This window comes from Nerophis ophidion, linkage group LG09, assembly GCF_033978795.1.
Source record: "Nerophis ophidion isolate RoL-2023_Sa linkage group LG09, RoL_Noph_v1.0, whole genome shotgun sequence".
Classification (NCBI taxonomy): Eukaryota; Metazoa; Chordata; class Actinopteri; order Syngnathiformes; family Syngnathidae; genus Nerophis; species Nerophis ophidion.
In genome coordinates, this window is record NC_084619.1 from 62320642 (window position 1) to 62343640 (window position 22999).

General features: G+C 39.3%; 3 protein-coding genes across 4 annotated transcripts in view; 2 read left to right on the forward strand and 1 right to left on the reverse strand.

The window, feature by feature from the left end:
* The window catches only part of slc30a6 (solute carrier family 30 member 6), a 129787-nt gene extending 110963 nt beyond the window's left edge, over positions 1–18824 (reverse strand). The window contains exons 1-3 of one of the 2 annotated variants that reach the window (XM_061911499.1): positions 18644–18824; positions 15322–15430; positions 12359–12570 (exon numbers count right to left, since the gene is read on the reverse strand). The gene's annotated coding sequence lies outside the window, so the exon portion shown is untranslated. The remainder of the gene's footprint in view (positions 1–12358; positions 12571–15321; positions 15431–18643) is intronic. The other variant, XM_061911500.1, reaches the window with a different exon arrangement.
* On the forward strand, positions 629–15609 carry znf365 (zinc finger protein 365). Its single transcript, XM_061911501.1, has 5 exons — positions 629–1551; positions 4927–5239; positions 8378–8549; positions 10585–10634; positions 12365–15609. Exons 1-5 carry the CDS (start codon positions 1026–1028, stop codon positions 12561–12563), a joined length of 1260 nt encoding a protein of 419 aa, XP_061767485.1. The 5' UTR covers positions 629–1025; the 3' UTR covers positions 12564–15609.
* adob (2-aminoethanethiol (cysteamine) dioxygenase b) lies at positions 18699–21141 on the forward strand. Its single transcript, XM_061911503.1, has one exon. It carries the CDS (start codon positions 19310–19312, stop codon positions 20009–20011), a length of 702 nt encoding a protein of 233 aa, XP_061767487.1. The 5' UTR covers positions 18699–19309; the 3' UTR covers positions 20012–21141.
* The last annotated feature ends 1858 nt before the right edge of the window (positions 21142–22999 follow it).

Below are 22999 nucleotides of genomic sequence, written 5' to 3' on the forward strand. Positions count from 1 at the left end.
ATCACTGATATGCTTTATTTTGAAAACGTCCACCAGTGATGTCTAACATTTTAGCTAATATTTTAGCATTAGTTTTATGAAGAAAAAAATCATCACTGATATGCTTTATTTTGAAGTTGTCCACCAGTGATGTCTAACATGTTTGCTAACATATTATCATTAGTTTTATGAAAAAAAATCATCCCTAATATGATTTATTTTGAAGGTGTCAACCAGTGATGTCTAACAAACATTTGATCATCACTGACATGCTTTATTTTGAAAACGTCCACTAGCGATGTCGAATATGCTTGATAACATTTTATCATTAGTTTTGTGAAAAAAATCATCACTAATAGGCTTTATTTTGAAAGTTTCAACCAGTGATGTCTAATTGTATCATCACTTATCTGCTTTATTTTGAAAACATCCACCAGTGATCCATCCATCCATCCAATTTCTACCGCTTGTCCCTTGTCTAACATATTTGCTAGCATTTTATCATTAGTTTTATGAAGAAAATCATCTACAGATATGCTTTATTTTAAAACCGTCAACCAGTAATGCCGAACTAACCTTTTTTTAAATTTAGTTCCGTAAAGCCAATCGTTAGCGGATATGCTTTATTTTGTAAGCTCCAACCGGAAGTGCTCTGCTGCTTGTCGGCCGGACGCGGGCTGTCGGCGTGTCCTGAGTGACATCACACTGACCGCGGGGGTCGTGCGTGTACACGTCTCGTCGTCTTCACACGCACGCTGAACCTGCCCTTGACCAGCACGCGCGGTAAGCGCGTTCACGTCGGTTCGAGGTCGTTTTTTTTTTTCCACTCGATCGATCGGCGCTAGCTAGCCAGCCAGCTAGCATCCGTGGCTAACGAGCGGGATTGACCTGTTACCTGCGTGTTCACACGCTCCCGCCTAATTTTGAGCGCGTGCACGAGGCTGGTCAGTTAGTTGAGATGCTGGTTGAGTGAGGCTGGCGGTGACGTCACACAACATGTGCGCCGGCAGGTGAGCAGACAGGTGTGCACTAGGGAAGGCGGGGCCATGCAGCAGAAGTTGTGCTCCCGAGGCTCCGCCTCCTTTCACTCCGAGTCCGCGCCGCCGCGTGACCTCTTCTTCTTCAGCTGCCCGCGCTGCGGCGAGCATGAGCGCTTCCACAACATGGACGCGCTGCACGCCCACCTGGAGTACCGACACGCCTACGCCACGGGCGGCGGCGGCGGCAGCGGCAGCGGCTTCAGCATCACCGGGAAACTCCCGCCGGACTCGCTGCGCGCCGCCGCCGCGTCCTGGCAGGACATGAGTCTGCCGGCCCGCGGGGGGCAGCGCGGCGCCGGGCGGCCGCCTCATGTGCGCTCGCTGAGCGACAGCCGGGACGGCGCCTTCGTGCTGCCCTACACCTCCGCCCGAAGGCGGACCCACAGTGTGGGCGTGGGCACGCAGGCGCAGGAGGAGGAAGTGGGCGGGGCTGAGGAGGAGGACGAGGACATGTTCTCGGAGAAGTTGACTGCTCTGAAGACAGACCCTGACCTGGACTCCAACTGGGACCTGCCGGGTGATCCCAGCTCAGGTAAAGATCCATACCCATACAGATACCGATACAATTATTAGTCGATACCCCTTATTTGTGGCTCATAGCTAATGTTTTTAACATTAGCATTCTAGGATTAGCATGCTAGCTTTTTAGCTAATTTTGCAGGTTTACACCTCAATGTGAAATATTTTGCTTCTTAAAAATGTTACTATATAGCATGCTAATGCCAGTATGCTGGCACCTCCAGTGTAAAAAAAATGTAGGGAATATATGCTACTATTTAGCATGGTAATGCTAGTATGCTGGGATTTTTGCAAATTTTGCAGGTGTGCACCTGAGCGTGAAATATTTTGCTACTTGATAATGCAACTATTTAGCTTGCTAACCATAGTATGCTGGGGTTTTAGCTAATTTTGCAGGTGTACACCTCAGCGTAAATTATTTTGTTACTTGAAAGTGCTACTATTTAGCATGCTAACGTTAGTTTGCTAGATTTGTAGAAAATTTTGCAGGTGTACACCTCCAGTGTGAAATATTTTTTTGTTTGATAAATGATACTATTTAGCATGTTAATGCGAGCATGATGGGATTTTTGCAAATTTTGCAGGTGTACACTTCAGCGTGAAATATTTTGCGACTTGAAAATGCTACTATTTAGCACACTATGCCTAGTTTGCTGGGTTTTTATCTAATTTTGCAGGTTTACACGTCAGTGTGAAATATGTTGTTAATTGAAAACTCTACTATTTAGCATGCTAATGTTAGTTTGCTATCTTTATAGCAAATTTTGCAGGTGTACACTTCCAATTTGAAATATTTTTTTGTTTGATAAATGCTACTATTTAGCATGGTAATGCTAATATGCTGGGATTTTTGCAAATTTTGCAGGTGTACACCTCAGCGTGAAATATTTTGTTGCTTGAAAATGCTACTATTTAGCATGCTAATGTCAGTTTGCTATCTTTGTAGCAAATTTTGCAGGTGTACACCTCAGTGTGAAATATTTTGTTACTTGAAAATGCTACTATTTAGCGTGCTAACGCTAGTATGCTGGGGCTAATTTTGCAGGTGTACACCTTTGTCAAATATTTTACTTGAAGATGCTACTATTTAGCATGTTAACCGTAGTCTGCTGGCTCTTTAGCTAATTTTATTGGTATATACTTTAAAGTTAAATATTTTGTTACTTGAAATTGCTACTATTTAGCAAGCTAACCATAGTATGCCGGGTTTTTAGCTAATTTTGCAGGTGTACACCTCAGTGTCATATTTTGTAACTTGAAAAATGCTATTATTTAGCATGCTAACACTAGTATGTTGGGTTTTTAGTTAATTTTGTAGGTGAACACCAACGTGAACTATTTTGTTACTTGACAAACGCTACTAATTAGCATGCTAATCTTAGAATGCCAGCTTTTTAGCTAATTTTGCAAGTTCACACAGCGTGAAATATTTTTTTGCTGGACAAATGCTACTATTTAGCATACTAACCATAGTATGCTGGCTTTTTAGCTAATTTTGTTGGTGTACACCTCAGTGTTAAATATTTTGTTACTTGAAAATGCTACTATTTAGCGGGCTAACCGTAGTATGCTGGCTTTTTAGCTAGGTTTGCAGGTGTACACCTCAATGTGAAATATTTTGTTACTTAAGAAGGCCTACTATTTAGCATGCTAATGCTAGTAAACTGAATTTTTTGGCTAATTTTGCAGGTAAAAACCTCAGTGTGAAATATTTTGTTACTTAACAATTGCTACTATTTAGCATGCTAACGTTAGTATGCTGGGTTTTTTGCTAGTTTTGCAGGTGTACACCTCAGTGTGAAATATTTACAGTAGTTACTTGACAAATGCTACTATTTAGCATGCTAATGCTAATATGATGGATTTTTATCTAATTAAGCAGGTATGCACCTTAGTGTCAAATATTTTCTTCTTGAAAATGTTACTATTCAGCATTCTCATGCTCTAAAGCAGGGGTCACCAACCTTTTTGAAACCAAGAGCTACTTCTTGGGTACTGATTATTGCAAAAGGCTACCAGTTTGATACACACTTTAAAAAATTGCCAGAAATTGCCAATTTTCTCAATTTACCTTTAATAAATAAATCTATATATCTAAAAAAAAAAAAAAAAAAAAAGGGCGTATTTCTTTGTCATTCCGTCCTACATTTTTTTTCCTTTTACGGAAGGTTTTTTGTGGAAAATAAATTATGAAAAAAAAAACCACTTAATTGAACGGTTTAAAAGAGGAGAAAACAGGAAAAAAACGAAAATTAAATTTTGAAACATAGTTTATTTTCAATTTTGACGCTTTAAAATTCAAAAATCAACCGAACAAAATGTAGAGAAAACCTAGCAAATTAAAATCTTTTTGAAAAAATTTAAAAAATAATTTATGGAACATCATTAGTAATTTTTCCTGATTAAGATTAATTGTAGAGTTTTGATGACATGTTTTAAATAGGTTAAATCCAATCTGCACTTTGTTAAAATATATAACAAATTGGACCAAGCTATATTTCTAACAAACACAAATCATTATTTTTTGTAGATATTCCAGAACAAAAATTTTAAAAGATATTCAAAAGACTTTGAAATAAGATTTAAATTTGATTGTACAGATTTTCTAGATTTGCCAGAATATATATATATTTTTTAAATCATAATAAGTTTGAATAAATATTTCACAAATATTTTTCTTCGAAAAAACAGAAGCCAAAATGAAGACTTTAATTTAAATTTATTTATTATTGTTTACAAAAAAAAAAAATACTTGAACATTGATTTAAATTGTCAGGAAAGAAGAGGAAGGAATTTAAAAGGTATATGTGTTTAAAAATCCTAGAATAATTTTCAAGGTTGTATTTTTTCTATCAAGTTGTCTTTATAAGAAGCAAAGTAAAAAAAGAAATGTATTTATTTTAACAAGTGAAGACCAAGTCTTTAAAATATTTTCTTGGATTTTCAAATTCTATTTGAGTTTTCTCTCTCTTAGAATTAAAAATGTCAAGCAAAGCGAGACCAGCTTGCTAGTAAATGAATACAATAAAAAAAAAAAAAAAAAGAGGCAGCTCACTGGTAAGTGCTGCTATTTGAGTTATTTTTAGAACAGGTCAACGGGCTACTCATTTGGTCCTTACGGGCTACCTGGTGCCCGCGGGCACCGCGTTGGTGACCCCTGCTATAAAGCTATTCTTTTTAGCTAATTTTGCAGGTGTAAACCCTCAGCATCAAATATTTTGTTGCTTGACAATACTACTATTTAGCATGCTAATGTTAATATGCTGGCTGTATATTGTATCTGCTGATGTAGTTGTAAACAATTCCTGACATAGGTCAAAGTGCCAAACATTGGTGCTGATAATCGGCCCGTTCAATCTCCAATAACAATGGTTGGCTCTCCCGCCAGGGCGGCGTGCTTCCTCCGGCTCAGACGTGGCGGCGGCGGCCTCGGCCGCGGTGCGCCGCCGCCTGGCCGGGATGCTGCGAGCGGCCGACGGCGGCGTGCAGCGGCGGCTGGCTCGGGTCAGCACGGAGCTGGCTCGCACCGACACGCAGCTGCTGTGCGAGCGCGCCCACTCGCGCAACCTGTCCCAGGAGAGACAGGAAGTGGCCGACAGGGAGCGCTTGCTCAGCCGGCAGGTGGACGTGGCCGTCATGGTCATCGCCGCACTCAAGGAGCAGATCAGCGCTTCGGAGAACGAGTTGGAGCGACGGGAGAGGTAGAGTGTGTGGAGTGTTTGTGTGTTTTATGTATTTCTACCCTTCTTGAGACATCAACAAGTAAAAGTACCTTCCATATGAGGTATGAACAAGTTAGGACATAAATCATGGTCCCAATATGGAAAACCATTGCATCTAATAAAGAGCCAAATACTACAGTCTGTGAACATTGCTCCAAAGTCAGTCTTTTTTTGTTGATTTAATGGGCATACAAAAGTAAACATTGACAGGTGCAAAGGCAGCAATATATGATAAAACAAGCTAAAGGACTTCCCTATTCATCCCAGAAAAAACCCGGCAGGTGAACAGCTGATTTTACAACTTCCACTGCTGACTTACTGTAAGACAACCTGCGTCCCATATGTGACCGTAGGATGAGAAAATACACTACGGTACTAAGACTATAGTGGCCATTGACAGTTAGCTTCTACAGCTGTATGCCCAAAGTGCGGCAAGCGGCCATCTCTGGTCTGTGACTCCTTTTTTCATCAGCGTTAAGCACATTACAAAAAACTAAAAATTGAGATCGCACTTGCACCCCCTGGTGGTGAAATCTATCAAAATTAGGGTGGTCCCAAAAAAGATGGATTTTTCAAATTGACTGTCTGTTTTAAAAGTGCTCCTCCTTCTGGTCAACATATGTAATAAGTGTGTAAAAATGTTAAGTGCTCCCCCTCTGGCCAACATATGTAATAACAAGTGTGTGTAAGAAATTGAAATGCGCCCCCTTTGGCCAAAATAATAAAAACAATCAAAATAAATATGTACCGTATTTCCTTGAATTGCCGCCGGGGCGCTAATTAATTCAAAACCTCTTCTCGCTGCTGGGTTTACCATAGGCATGCGGTACATTTAGGTCTGCGCTTATAAATTTGAGTGTGATGTAAGGATACCATCAGGAAAAGCACATTTAATACAAAAAAACATTATTATGGTCTTACCTTTACTTATAAATGAAGTCCATGCGCAGCTCCTTCTGATCAAAAGCATCGATAACTTGTCTATAGAAGTCTTCCTTATCTTTCTTCAGTTTTAAAAGTCTCTCTGTCTCGATGGAGATCTTCCTTTATTACCTCCTGCTTCGATTGAAAGTCCAGTTTAGAAAACTGCTATCAGACAGCTGCTATCAGTTAGCTTGGCTCCTCAAGGGCGATGACAGAATTACCCTTGGAAAACTCCCCCTCCCCTTCTGCTCCGTGGGTGATCTCTTTATCCCACCACTGCCACCATGAAGTGTTATTTTATAAATAATACGCTGGGTATTTAGGACTGGAACATGCTTTATTTTAGTCTGGTTGTTTACATAGCCAGCATAGAAGTGTTACATCCTAAAAGGTCCGTCGTGCACCCCCCGCATCATATCCGTCCCAGCACATATCACGTCACTCATTGTCACTTCTTCTGCAGCCGAGTAGTTGCTAGAAGGATCACTAGCGCCCTCTACCACCAGGACGCAGGAATCATTTAATGACTCATATTTGACAGACGCAGCTACGGTATATTAATAAAACATAGGTGCTTACTGTTCTTTTTAGCATACCGGTATTCAATAGCTTGGACCTTAAAGGGGAACATTATCACCAAACCTATGCAAGCGTCTATATATACCTTGATGTTGCAGAAAAAATACCATTTATTTTTTTAACCGATTTCCGAACTCTAAATGGGTGAATTTTGGCAAATTAAACGCATTTCTGTTCATCGGTCTTTTAGCGATGACGTCAGAACGTGACAACACCGAGGTAACACCCGCCATATTCATTTTCACATTACAAACACCGGGTCTCAGCTCTGTTATTTTCTGTTTTTTCGACTATTATTTGGAACCTTGGAGACATCATGCCTCGTCGGTGTGTTGTCAGAGGGTGTAACAACACTAACAGGGAGGGATTCAAGTTGCACCACTGGCAAGAAATCTGCCGCCAGACCCCCATTGAATGTACCAAAGTGTCTTCACATTTGACCGGCGATGCTAAGACAGACATGGCACAGAGATTTATGGATAACCTGCAGATGCATTTGCAACGATTAAGTCAACGAAATCACAAAGGTGAGTTTTGTTGATGTTGTTAAATTATGTGCTATTCAGACATATTTGGTCACGGCATGACTGCCAGCTAATCAATGCTAACATGCTACGCTAATCGATGCTAACATGCTATTTACGCTAGCTGTATGTACATTTGAAACTAGATACCCACATTTAATGCGAAACAAACACTTACCATTTGACGGATTTAAGTTGCTCCAGTGTCACAAGATGCGAAAGTCCTGATCGTTTGGTCCGCACATTTTACCAGCGATGCTAATAAGGCAGCTATGCTATGGGCCACTTCATTAGGTACACCCACGCTATGGCCGAATAGCGTTAATAGCTATTTGCTCAATAGCTTCAGTTTCTTCTTCAATTTCGTTTTCACTATCTGCCTCCATACTCCGACCATCTGTTTCAATACATGCGTAATCTGTTGAATTGCTTAAGCCGCTGAAATCCGAGTCTGAATCCGAGCTAATGTCGCTATATCTTGCTGTGGTAACCGCCATGTTGTTTGTATTGGCAGCCCTGTATGACGTCACAGGGAAATGGATAGTGGTTTCGAAGACAGCAAAAATAAGGCTCTTTAAAGCTTTATTTAGGGATATTCCGGGACCGGTAAAATTTGGGAAAAAAACTTCCAAAAATACAACAAGCCACTGGGAACTGATTTTTATTGTTTTTAACCCTTTTGAAATTGTGATAATGTTCCCCTTTAAATCCTACTGAATAGCTCTTAATCTTCTTCCCTTTATGCGATTTCAAATTACCGGTATTGAAATCAGCCTCCTCCATTTTGAAAATGATGACAGGGGAAGTGTCACTCGTGACGTCACGAGTTTGACCCGGCGGTAATACTAAGCATGCGCTAATTATTTTGCGAAGCGAGTTTGACCCGGCAGTGATTCAAGGCAGGCGCATACTATATGCCCGGCGGCAATTCGAGGAAATACGGTATCTAGAAATGGTGGTCCTAAAGAGGTAGGCATTTTTCTCAGGTCTCAAGAAGGTAATAAATACAATAATATTTGTGTTTGTGTGTGTGTGTGTGTGTGTGTGTGTGTGCGTGTGTGTGTGCGTGTGCGTGTGTGTGCGTGCGCAGGCAGGTCATCACCATCCAGAAGTTTCTGGAGGCCGCCGCCCGCCAGGAGACCAGCGGCAAGGTGAGGATCCAGTGCTTCATCGAGAACCTGCTGAGACGCATCGCCCTGGCCGAGAGGCTGCTGGAGTACTACCAGGTCAACGGCAGCCCGCCTCAGCGCCATCAGTGCACGGTACACACACACAAACACATACTTCACCAGAGCAGGACCATCATGGCAAAAATAATGACCAGGATTATTTGGGTTGATAATGAAATCACGGTTAATAACATGATTTTTCTACTTTACATATAATTTCAAAGAACAGCGGATATAAATGTGGTTAGGGTGTCCGCCCTGAGATGGGTAGGCTGGGAGTTCAAACCCCGGCCGAGTCATACCAAAGACTATAAAAAAATGGGACCCATTGCCTCCCTGCTTGGCACTCAGCATCTAGGGTAGGAATTGGGGGTTAAATCACCATAAATGATTCCCGGGCGCGGCGCCGCTGCTGCCCGCTGCTGCCCACTGCTCCCCTCACTTCTCAGGGGGTGATCAAGGGGATGGGTCAAATGCAGAGGACAAATTTCACCACACATAATGTGTGTGTGACAATTAGAGATGCGCGGTTTGCGGTCTCATCCGCGGATTTCGCGGACAAACCGCGGGTCGGGCGGGTGACATGACGAAAAAATAGATTTTAATTAGATTCGAGCAGGTGGCGGTTGAACCATCCGGAAATATTTGATAAACATGATTCTGGGATCGGTATCCTTTGCCATTCAAAGAGCCATTTAAGACCCGTGTCATAAAGCGAAGAAGACAATAGGAGACGCTAATATTCTTTAGAATGACTGCCGGCAGTCACCCTGATAATAAGTATTAGGGCGTGCAATGAAGCCATTGACTTTGTCGCCTACTACAACGTGTACGATCTGCTTGTCAGTCCAGCATCATGTTGTGTGTGGCTTCCGCAGCAACACACACACGACTACAAGGCATACTGGGTGACAGAGTACACTAATGGTTGTGATATAAACAATTTTAACACTCTTAGTAATATGCGCCATGCTGTGAAGCCACACCAAACAAGATTGACAAACACATTTTGAGAGAACACCCTCCCAGTAACACAACATAAACGCAACACAACAAATACCCAGAATCCTTTGTGCGTCTGTAAGGTGGGCGGGATTGGGGGCGCGGGGGTGTAGCATAAATGTCACGGATACAAAGGATTCTGGGTATTTGTTGTGTTGCGTTTATGTTGTGTTACTGTGAGGATGTTCTCCCGAAATGTGTTCGTCAATCTTGTTTGGTGTGGCTTCACAGCGTGGCACATATTACTAAGAGTGTTAAAATTGTTTATATCACAACCATCAGTTTACTCTGTGTCACCCAGTATGCCTTTCAATCTTGTACGTGTGATTCCGGAAGCTGTACACAACATGTTGCCGGACTAACATACGGTTTGTACATGTTGTTGAAGGTGTCAAAGGCAATGGCTTCACAGCACGCCCATATTCTTGTCATCAGGATGAACGCCAATTGGATATTCGCGAGAACGTTAGCGGCTCCAACTGTATTCATTACTCTGTGGAACGGGTTTAATTAGCTCTTTGAGTGGTAAAGGTGGCTGACCTCTGATGTATTTCAGCGGGCGGGTGGCGGGCGGTTGTGGTTCTGATAAAAGGTTGGTTCGGGTGAACGCCGGGTGGATGACGACTTTGTTGATGCGGTTGCGGAGGATATAATTGCCTATCCGCGCATCTCTAGTGACAATCATTGGTACTTTAACTTTAACTTACTTTAATGAATGAACAAGAAGTGCACGGTACACACACACACACACACACTTCACCAGAGCTGGACCATTAAGGCAAAAATAATGACCAGGATTAATTGGTTTGATATTGAAATCACTGTTGATAACACGATTTTTCTACTTTGAATATAATTTCAAAGAACACCAGATATAAATGTGTAATGAATGAACAAGAATTCAAATAACTATCTGTGCTCTGAACTTCTGGCCCGGGTTCGAGCCAAGCCAGTGTACTTCTAAGATGGCGCTAAGCATCAAAATCCATGATCAAAACCATTGGTTTGATTTTTTCGTGACGATATTTTGACAATTTTAACAAAATAGAAACCAAATTCTGATGAATTGTGCAGCCCGACATGACCTGTGCACGTCTGACCTTTGACCTGTGCCTGTCCTCAACAGCCGCAGCAGCAGCCGAGTGAGCGCGGCCATCAAAGGATGACAAAAAGCAGGTGAGCTTCTGCTGATTGGCTCAGAGACCAGCCAATCACAACTCTTGATGTTTGTTGAGGTCACATGACCAACATTGCAGACCTCCATCACAGCACTGACAAACTGTACATGTCTCATTCATTCATCATTCATGTCATCACAACACTGTGATATTAAATGTCTCGTTTAATCATTTCACAACGTAAGTATTTATTTCAATACTCAATTTAAATAATTATTTCACAATTAAAGGATTTATTTCATGATTCAGTTAATTATTTGACAATTAAGGCAATTATTTAAATATGTATTTTATCATTATAATACTTGTTTAAATATTCCACAATTTGATGATTTAGTTTTGTTTTTTAATTTTTTCACAATTTAGGTAATGATTTCATTAATTCAATACTTTATTATTTAAATATTTCACAATTTAATGATTTATTGTATGATTTAATTAATTCTGTTTTAATTTCACAGTTTATGTAGTAATTAAACTATGTATTTGGTTATTAAAATACTTAATTATTGAAATATTTCACAATTTAATGATTTATTTCATGATTTAAATCCTACTTCTGCGTTAATTACTTCACAATTTGTAACTAATTATTTAAATACTTAAAAATGGAATTGCTTCACAATTTACTGATTTATTTCATGATTTAATTAATTAATCAGTGTTATTATTTCACAATTTAGTAATGATTTAATTGTTTTTTATTATTTCAATACTTAATTATTAAAATATTTCAAAATTTAATCATTTATTTTATTATGTAAATCATTATTTCGTGTTTTAATTATTTCACTGTTAATGATTTAATTTAAATATGTATTGAATTATTGCAATACTTAATTATGTAAATATTTCAGTGTTTAAGGATTTATTTCATGGTTTAATTCATTATTCTGTGTTTCAATTATTTCACAATTTAGGTAATCATTTAATTATGTATTTAATTATTTCAGTACTTAATTATTTAAATATTTCACAATTTACTCATTTATTTTATGATTTAATGAATTCCGTGTTTTAATTATTTCACGATTCAGGTAATGATTTAATTATGTATTTAATCATTGCAATACTTAATTATTTAAATATTTAACAATTTAATGATTTATTACATGATTTAATTCATTATTCTGTGTTATAATTATTTCACAATACAGGTAATATTTAATTATGTATTTAATTATTTGAATATTTCACAATTTAATTATTTAATGGTTTAATTCATTATTCCGTGTTTTAATTATTTCACACTTTAGTTAATGATTTTATCATGCATTTAATTATTTCAATTCTTATTCATTTAAATATTTCACAATTTAATGATTTATTTCATGATTTAATTTTTTATTCTGTGTTTTATTATTTCACGATTTGAGTAATATAATTGAATGATTTATTGAATTATTTCATTAATAATTAGTTATTGAATTATTTCATAACTCATTTAATGATTTCATGAAAATGTGTATCAGTGCTTCCTGAATTGTCAGTGGGCGGGGCCAACAGGAATCTCGTCCAATGATTGTTTAGGGGCTGGAAGTGTTTGAAAACATGGAGGCTCAGCAGGGTATAATCATACTTTTATGGCAGTCGCTGGTGGATATTTTAGAGAATACCAAGATAAATAAGTGTGATGCATATTTTAGTGATTAAACTATCAAACTATTCATACTCTTATGATTATGTTATGTTCTACATACATGATTCAAATACTTGTATTACCCTCAGGTCAGCAGGAGGTCAGCTCTCCTCGTCCGGTCTCCACGGCAACACCACTCCTCCACCTCCCCGCCGGCCGTCCGGAGGGCGAGACCCAGAGTGGGAGCAGCGTGAGCGTCTGGCCCGCTCGTCCAGGCTCTTCTGCCGGCCCGAACACCGAGACGATATCTGGAACCAGCGGCGGTGGTCGGCAGGGTATGAGGCGTAGAAATCACCTGTAGCGACGTTTGCGACAGAAGACTGAATGAGTTTGTAACGGGATGTCCCGCAAGTCTAACACCATTATTAAGGAAGACTTTTGTGTCCTTTTATGCAACCCAAAAAATGGATTTGCAAACAAAAATATTTGAAATACAAATACATATGTTAAATAGGTTATACTTGTATAGCGCTTTTCTATCTTCAAGGTATTCAAAGCGCTTTCACACTATTTCCAGCAAGAGCAAGGGTGAAGTGTCACAACGAATTTGGTATAAGGTGGGGATTGAACCAGGAACCCGTCGCCCATGTACTTCATGTTCAAATGAAAAAACGCCTGAGCTGCAAATATCTTGTTGGGGGGTTTTTTTCCCCCCAAAAAAGGTTGTAACCAAAATAGTAGTTATTCTGGGGGGTTAAAAATATGTAAATATTTCATATAAATCCATTTTTTGTTTTAAAATTTCTTAATTTAAAATCAACTTTTCTGAGTTGCAAATTTTATAAAAAGATTTGCAACCCAAAAAAATATATTTGCAAAAAAATTTATATTTCAAATGCAAACATGTACATGTTTAAACATAAAGTATTTGCTGCAAATATCGTTTTGGTTGAGAATATATATATATATTAGGGGTGTAACGGTACACAAAAATTTCGGTTCGGTACGTACCTCGGTTTAGAGGTCACTGTTCGGTTCATTTTCGGTAAAGTAAGAAATCAACAAAATATAAATTTTTTGGTTATTTATTTACCAAATTTGTAAACAATGGCTTTATCCTTTTAACATTGGGAACACTATAATAATTCTGCCCACGTTAATCCACATTAAACTGCCTCAAGTTGTTGCTTTGATTAAATAAAATGAAAAAACCTTTCTTCTACATATAAAAAGTTTAACATCAAACAGTTTCCATTGAAACTGTTTAATGTCAACTCATCATGCTTAATTTATTACAGAATTTGGGAAGCCTGTAGTTTACTTTTATTATGTAAAAGTTGTATTTTTATCAACATGTGATAGCAGGGACCCTGCCATTCAAAACTAGGCTGTTACATTACTAATGATTCATGTAACTATAGCTGAAAAATAGTACAATTGCAATAGAAGAGACTATTCATCCCTAAACACAATGGAGTTCAATGAAATAACAGACAGACAGGGCTTTGCTGCCCCTAAAACACGCACGCATGCGCGCGCACACACATAGAAAAATTAGCTAACGTTACGCTAAAAGCTAATTAGCCTTCATCTCAAGCCTATACTGTGAGCGAGCTGAGCTGCAGTTTAAGTTTCTAGAAGGTCAACGGGCTCATAGTGATGTTTGTAATAGTTGTGACTGGGAAGTGTTTAGTATAATTTGGGTAGTGCGCTCCTCCACTGCTAGATGAATATCTGCTCGACGCTAAAGCATTGACCACATCGCTCTGAAGTCTGAATACGCACTGCTGATTGGCTGTTACATCGCTCTGACTACACACTGCTGATTGGCTTTGTATGTAACCAATCAGAAGGTTGTGTGGGCAGGACAATTAGTCAGAGACAGAGGCAGAAAGCAGAGCAGCTTGTGAAGACTTCTGCTTCCGAACTTGTTCGGTACGCCCGTGTGCCGAACCGAAACCCCCGTACCGAAGCGGTTCGATACAAATACACGTACCGTTACACCCCTAATATACATATATATATATATATTACACGCACACACATACAGTATATACATATATATATATATTTTTTGAGAAAAAAAATGTTGTAACCAAATTACGGCTAATACACAATGTTTATTTTATTTTTTGTTTAAAAATATTCAGATTTTAAATTTAAAAAAAAATGCAAATATATGATTTGCAACCAAAAAAATGGCTTATAACCAAAATACAATTTGTAATCTTTTTTTGGGGTTGAAAATATACATGTTTTTTTACAAACCCATTTTTTATGTCAATTTAAAATCCATTTTTGGGGTTGCAAATATATTTATAGTATTTTTTGTTCTCGGGAAAAAAAGAAAATATGGTTTGTCATCAAAATATGATTTGTAATCTGTTTTTGGTTGAAAATATATATTTTTTTCCGAATCCATTTTTTGTTTAAAAATATGTAATTTACAGATAATTTTTTGGGGGTTGCAAATATTTTTTGGGTTTGCATAAAAAGACACAAATCTATCTCCATAAATGAATTTTTTTTATTATTATATATATTACATAAACAGTTACATTGTATCATAGTTTATTTTTGTATTATTTATTATTAATTATTTTTAGATAACTAGTGTATTTTTTATTTGTAATTATTTGAATCAAAGGTTGCTTTTTTTGGTATCCTTCTATAATATGTCCAGACTTTAGGAACACCCTGTACTTATATTTGAGTGTAACTGTAACATGTACATAAATATTACTATTTGTAGGCGGTGTGTCAACAAAGTGTGAATAGGAGTAATAATAATAATGATAATGCTGTCAGGTGTTGTGCGTTTTAGCCAAACAATTTCCACCGGAATGACAGTTTACTGTTGTGTTGCGTGCAGAGCGGCAGCTTGGTGACGTGTTAGCACCTGTGTCACGCCTGGTAACAGGTGTGACACATTTGTCCGTTTTGTAGCGCTCCTCGCTGTGTAGGACGCCAAACATGTAGCATTATTTTTCTACAAACTTTATGGAAAAGCTAAACGTGTCACGAGCAGGTCAAATGCCACGGACATTGCAAACGTCGTGATGTCATATCCTGTTTGCATGGTTATGTTCTGCTGAGATGTTTTCACCTCTTTGATGACATTTGTAGCTGTAACAGGTGGTGTAACGGCCCATCGTGTTACAATGTTAGGAGGCCACTGCATGAAGCCTGGCTTCGTGGCGGGACATCTTGTTCTTCTGTGAGCAAGAAGGAAGACAAAATCTTAAGGTTTTTTTTTTGTTGGTTTTTTTGCATTTATTCCTGGCGTGATGCTGTGAAAGTGTTGAAACTTGAAGATGTTGTCATGGTGACGTACTCTAGTTTTGTGCCTTCACTCTTCCATCTTGTATTAAACGACATAGCACCAAAAGACTAACTTACAGTGTGTTATTTAAAAAACAACATTGTGAGCGGTGCTTTAATTAATGTACTTCAAGTTGAATGTCATTAAAAGTGGGGAAGATAAAGATAATTTTGAGTTTCTTCAGGCTACATCATAATAACACTATTTCAACCATGTTGTTCATTAGCAAGTTAAAGGCCTACTGAAATGAGATTTTCTTATTTAAACGGGGATAATAGCAGGTCCATTCTATGTGTCATACTTGATCATTTCGCGATATTGCCATATTTTTGTTGAAAGGATTTAGTAGAGAACATCGACGTTAAAGTTCGCAACTTAAGGTCGCTAATAAAAAAGCCATGCCTGTACCGGAAGTAGCAGACGATGTGCGCGTGACGTCAAGGGTTGTAGGGCTCCTCACATCCTCACATTGTTTATAATCATAGCCACCAGCAGCAAGAGCGATTTGGACCGAGAAAGCGACGATTTCCCCATTAATTTGAGCGAGGATGAAAGATTTGTGGATGAGGAAAGTTAGAGTGAAGCACTAAAAAAAAAAATTAAAAAAAAAGGCGACTGCTCCAGGCGACGGCAGTGGGAGCAATTCAGATGTTATTAGACACATTTACTAGGATAATTCTGGAAAATCCCTTATTTGCTCATTGTGTTAATAGTGTTTTAGTGAGATTATAAAGTCATACCTGAAAGTCGGAGGGCTGCGGTGACCGCCAGGGTCTATGAGGGAAAATAGAGGAGCCTAGATCACAGCTGCCTTTTTGACAGCTGCTGCAGGAGGTCGCAAAGTCCGCTCAAGTCTCCGGTAAGAGCCGACTTAATATCACAATTTTCCCATCCAAAAACTTGCTGGTTGAAATGGGATAGAGAAACATGTTCGCTTGACCGCTCTGTGTTAAAGCTTCACAATAAACAAACACCGGCTGTGTTTCGGTTTCTAAAGGCAGCTGCAATCCACCGCTTTCCACCAACAGCATTCTTTTTTATAGTCTCCATTATTAATTGAACAAATTGCAAAAGATTCAGCAACACAGATGTCCAAAATACTGTGTAATTATGCGATTAAAAACAGACTACTTTTAGCCGTGAGTGGTGCTGGGAGAACATGTCCGCTCCAACCAATAACGTCACAAGCACGCATCAACATAAGCGTCATCATTCCGCGACGTTTTCAACAGGATACCTCGCGGGAAATTTAAAATTGCAATTTAGTAAACTAAACCGGCCGTATTGGCATGTGTTGCAATGTTAATATTTCATCATTGATATATAAACTATCAGACTTTGTGGTCGGTAGTAGTGGGTTTCAGTAGGCCTTTAAGTGTGTCTAAACGTGTACTTTTGAAGCTCAAACGTCACAAAAACAACCGTTAAAAGCAGGATACTTTTCTGTTATTTACCTGTCAGTCATGGTAGCTAGCTGTGAAAGGACTACATATCCCACAATGCCAGGCGGCAAGCGTTTGTGTCAAAAGTTTTGAAGCGTATCAAACAAGCTGTAATATGTTCTTTGGCTTGTAATTCACACCACTACTTTTAAATTTACTGACAAATTTGTAAAGCTTAAATCAACAAAGAATTAAGGTGTGTTTACGTGACGAGCAGAATCCGCTGCACCAAGCTACAATGGACCACATCAGGGGTCACCAACGCGGTGCCCGTAAGGACCAGATGAGTCGCCCGCTGGCCTGTTCTAAAAATAGCTCAAATAGCAGCACTTACCAGTGAGCTGCCTCTATTTTTTAAATTGTATTTATTTACTAGCAAGGTGGTCTCGCTTTGCTCAACATTTTTATTCTAAGAGAGATTAAATCTCAAATTGAATTTTAAAATCCCAAAAAATATTTCAGAGACTTAGTCTTCACTTGTTTAAAAAAAATCATTTATTTTCTTTATTTTGCTTCTTATAACTTTCAGAAAGACAATTTTTGAGAAAAAATACAACCTTAAAAATGATTTTTGGATTTTTAAACACATATACCTTTCTACCTTTTTAAAGTCCTTCCTCTTCTTTCCTGATAATTTAAATCAATGTTAGAGTAAAAAAAAAATTTTATTGTAAAGAATAATAAATACATTTTAATCTAATTCTTCATTTAAGCTTCTGTTTTTTCAACGAAGAATATTTGTGAATTATTTGTTCAAATTTATGATTAAAATTCCTAAAAAATATTCTGGCAAATCTAGAAAATCTGTAGAATCAAATTTAAATCTTATTTCAAAGGCTTTTGGATTTCTTTTAAAAATTTTGTTCTGGAAAATCTAGAAGAAATAATGATTCGTCTTCGTTAGAAATATAGCTTGGTCCAATTTGTTATATATTCTAACAAAGTACAGATTGGATTTTAACCTATTTAAAACATGTCATCAAAATTCAAAATTAATCTTAATCAGGAAAAATTACTAATGATGTTCCATAAATTATTTTTTAAATTTTTCAAAAAGATTCGAATTAGCTAGTTTTTCTCTTCTTTTTTTCGGTTGAATTTTCAATTTTAAAGAGTCGAAACTATGTTTTAAAATTTAATTTTCATTTTTTTTCCTGTTTTCTCCTCTTAAACCGTTCAATTAAGTGTTTTTTTCATCATTTATTCTCTACAAAAAAAACTTCCGTAAAAGGAAAAGAAATGTACGACGGAATGACGGACAGAAAAAAACTATTTTTTTTATATATATATATAGATTTATTTATCAAAGGTAAATTAAACAAATTGGCTATTTCTGGCAATTTATTTAAGTGTGTATCAAACTGGTAGCCGCTCGCATTACTCAGTACCTAATAAGTAGCTCTTGGTTTCAAAAAGGTTGGTGACCCCTGATCCACAATGCTAAGCGGCAAGGTAGGTTGCCGCTAACCGCTTTGAAGCGTATCAAACATAAGTTGTCATATTTTTATCCAATCCATCCAATCCATTTTCTACCGCTTATTCCCTTATTGTCGTGTAATTCACACCACTTCGTGTCTACTTTTAAATTTACTGGCAAAGTTGTAAAGCTTAAACAAACAAAGAACGAAGGTGTGTTCACGTGAGCAACAAAAAGGACTACTTACCCCTTAATGCTAAGCGGCACGGTAGCTTGCCGCCAACTGCTTTGAAGCGTATCAAACATATGTCATATAGTTATCGGCGTGTAATTCACACCACTTCGTGTTTACTTTTAAATTTACTGACAAAGTTGTAAAGTTTAAACCAACAAAGAACGAAGGTGTGTTCACGTGAGCAACAAAAAAGGACTACATACCCCACAATGCTAAGCGCAAGGTAGCTGGTAGTCAATTGCTTTAAAGCGTATTAAACGCGAGTATGTCACGTATTTCTCGGTTTTTACGTCACACAGACGTCGTGTCTACTTATATATTATATATATGTTTACTTACATATTATATATTTAAACTGCAAGGTGTAAATTTTAAACGGCGGTGCGGTCACGTGACGAGCGGAAGTTGCTGAGCACTTCCGGAAACCAAAAACCCGAGCAACGGAAAAGAAGTCTCACTCTGACTTATTTTTAAGAACCTGGAAATAGCACAAGGGCCATTAGTTTGTAGTTGGGACAAATCACTAGTATAAACACGCTTTCACTCAATATTTAGTGCTTACATTTTCACCGAGTGATGCGATAACGTGACTTTTGTGTAAGGACGGCTGGAGTGAGGCTTCCCTCCTTAAACACGCGATCTTGGGCGCTAGCGCAACACGCTAGTGGCACCGTCGCTATGAGGCCCAGCGAAGACGCCATGATGACTTCCATCGTGCAGAGGATCGCGCGGCAGGCCCTCGCCACTTTCCAGCACCACCCCGGGCTCGGTGTGCACGCCGCCAAGTGCTTCGCGGAGAACCACGACAAGCTGCACAGCCTCATGAGCGAGGTGCGCGCCGCCGACCTGAAGCTCACGCCGCCCGCCGCGCCCCCTCCCCGCGGGGCGCCGCCGGTCACGTACATGCACATCTGCGAGACGGAGCACTTCAGCATGGGCGTGTTCCTGCTGAAGAGTGGCGCCTGCATCCCCCTGCACGACCACCCGGGCATGCACGGTCTGCTCAGAGTCATGTATGGCAAGGTGCGCATCAGCTGCTACGACCGGCTGGAGTCCTCCCCGCCGCCAGGGGGCGCACTTCGGCGCTGCCTGCTGCGCTCCAGGGGCGAGTACACGCAGGACAGCGAGCCCTGTCTGCTGGCCCCAGAGCGGGACAACCTGCACCAGATCGACGCGGTGGATGGCCCCGCCGCCTTCGTGGACATCCTGGCCCCGCCCTACGACCCGGACGACGGGAGGGACTGCCACTACTACCGGGTGCTGCCGGAGGCGGAACTCGGGGACCCGCAAAGCCGGGAAGTGTGGCTGATGGAGATCTCGCAGCCCGTCAGCTTCTGGTGCGGAGCCGAGCCCTACCCGGGCCCCGAGGTGCGCCTCTGACCCGGGGGCGCAGGGTGACGTCACCACGGACTGACCCCGGCGTGTCAGGTGACCCACGTGCGGACTGTTTGACATGAGCTAACGCCATCTCTTTGTAGTATTCGATGAACTTCGCCCATGTCGATCAGCGGTTCTCAAACTCTGTCCACCGCTTGGCTCGCCCAGCATTAAAACACAGTAGCGTAGCACGTCTAAGTATTCATTACTAGGTAGTAGGTCTTTATTGTCATTGCACAAGTACAACAAAACTTTGCTTTCAGCACAAACCCGTTCAAGATTAAACAAACAAACAGTGTACAGGGTTACAGAACAGGAACGCTGATGGGTCGCCACGAGGCGCCCCGTAAAAGACGGGAAAAGGGTAAAATGCTGGGGAAAAAGATTAGTAAAAAAAAAAAAAACACACGTTACATAAAATCAAGACAAACTTGCAACAAAGGGGCGGGGAGTTGGGGCCCTGGAAGGCGACCTCTGCTTTGAAGCACTGCCATCCGACCATCACCCCGAGGGGAAAAAGTGGTGGTGAAGACGTGGGGGGGTTTTGTGTTTATGCCCAATTGTCTTGGGTGTGATGATGTAATGTTTTTTAGACTGAGGCCGATCTGCAAAAGTTCGACTCCAGGTGTTGTCGAGAGGGAGGGAGGTCAAAAGCGTCTCATCATTGAGGTGTCCTCGGGGGTGTTTTTCAGAACAGCCTGCTCCTGTTTCCACAGCGTCAAGGCCATTCGAGGGAATCAAATCGTGGATTAGGATGTTTGTTTTCCGCGGGCAGACAAAACAATGACTTGTATGTTCGATTCGTCCATGCTGGGTGCTCTCAAATTCAATTAGAAATACAAAGTTTCGTTGGGCTTGTGCATTGACAATAAAGACCCACCTACCTACTAACTCTATGTGCAGTACCAATCGGCGTGCCACGGTTTGAGGACCCCTGATCGGAGATAACGGGAATAACGTCAACATGCCGACGACTGCTGCTGTCCCGATTCAATTCTCATTCTAGCTCCTTCCGCAATGCTGCTAATTCCACTGTGACCCCCTCCAAACATTTCAGTGTGAAAGACGAGGACTGAGGAGTTTGTAAGTAGCGACCATGTGGCGCTAATAAACACCGTTCAAGTCCGACTGAGGATGTGGAGTTTTGTGTACTTTTTTTAGTAGTTCTCCTTCCCGGACGCTAGGGGGCGGTGTTGTCTTTAGAGCGAGCCGAGGGCTCTTGCGGACTAACTTTGTTGGCTTCCAACAAAGTTTAGTAGTAGTTATTTACACAGAAATATTCTGTAAATGTTCAATTACATACCTTGATCGCTTCCAAATAGTGTCTGTAACAGGGCAGTAAAACGGGTGATCAAACAAAACAGAAGACACGGTCAAGGACCCAAAAGCTGCGCAAGCTAGCTCTCCAATCGGCTAAACAGACTCAATAACTCCATGGTGATGTTTCGGTGAATTTACTGAGGAATTTGTGAAACTGAAACAACACAAAAAGAATGCCTTTGTAAGTTAATATTAACACAGACACTCGCGAATGTGTTAGCATATTAGCTAAAGCTAACGACGCTAGCTTGATTACACTACGATAGCACGTACAAATATGCATGAAAACACTCCTACAGACATCCCACATGGGACACTTTAGTACGAAATAATTGTTTTAGTTATATTGTAAAACTTACAAACGTTGCTTGGAGTGATGTATTGAGAATTTATATGAGTAGAACGCTATGGACGGCTAGCAAGTACAAATATGCTTGAAAACACTCCTGCAGACATCACACATGGGACACTAGTAAGAAATAATTGTTCTAGTTATATCTTAAAACTTACAAACGTTGCTCGGAGTGATGAATGAAGGATGTATACGAGTAGCAACGCTATGGACGGCTCGCACGTACAAATATGCTTGAAAACACTCCTACAGACATCACACATGGGACGCTTTAGTAAGTAAGAATTGTTTTAGTTATATTGTAAAACTTGCAAACGTTGCTCGGAGTGATGAATGAAGAATTTATACGAGTAGAAACGCTATGGACGGCTGGAAGATGGAACGGCACCTCGACTTCCGGTTCAAAGCTTTAAACAGCAGGAAATACTTAAAGGCCTGCAGTGAACAAACTGGTCCAAAAGATGGTGTCATAGCACAAACAATAACGCACAAATGAAGTGTCGTTTCATGCAACCAAGAAAACGGGATTGCAAACAAAAATATTTGAAATATATATATTCAAACAAGGGAATGTCTAGGCTCCAAATATCCTTTTTTGGTTGCAAATATCTTTTATCGTTTGTTTTTCAGGAAAAAAGATTTGCAACAAAAATAAATGATAACTGAAATACAATTTTTAAACTTTTTTTAATTGAAAATATATATCTATATATGTATATTCTTTCAAATCTATTTTTGTTTCAAAATATTTTGGTTTTTAATAAAAAAAAATTGAATTGCAAATACGTTTTTTTTTTTCCTGAGGAAAAAAAGATTTGCAACCGAAAAAAATGGTTTATAAACAAAATACCATCTTTTACGAGTTGAAAATATATATAAAGAAAAATGTATGTATTTTTGTTCTAATCCATTTTTTTTTTAAACAGACAATGGAATATTAGTGAATGCATGAAAACACTACTACAGACATCACACATGGGATGCTTTAATGAGCAGGAATTGTTTTAGTTATATTGTAAAACTTACAAACGCTGCTTGGAGTGATGAACGAAGAACTTATACGAGTAGAACGCTATGGACGGCTAGCAAGTATAGATATGCATGAAAACATTCCAACAGACATCACACATGGGACGCTTTAGTGAGTATGAATTGTTAGTTACATACTAATCACATGTATAAAATGTTATTTACATAATAATCACATGAGTACAACATGTTAGTTAAATAATAATCACACATGTACAATATGTTGGTTACATAATTACACGTGTACAACATGTTTGTCACATAATAATTACATGTGTACATGTTAGTTA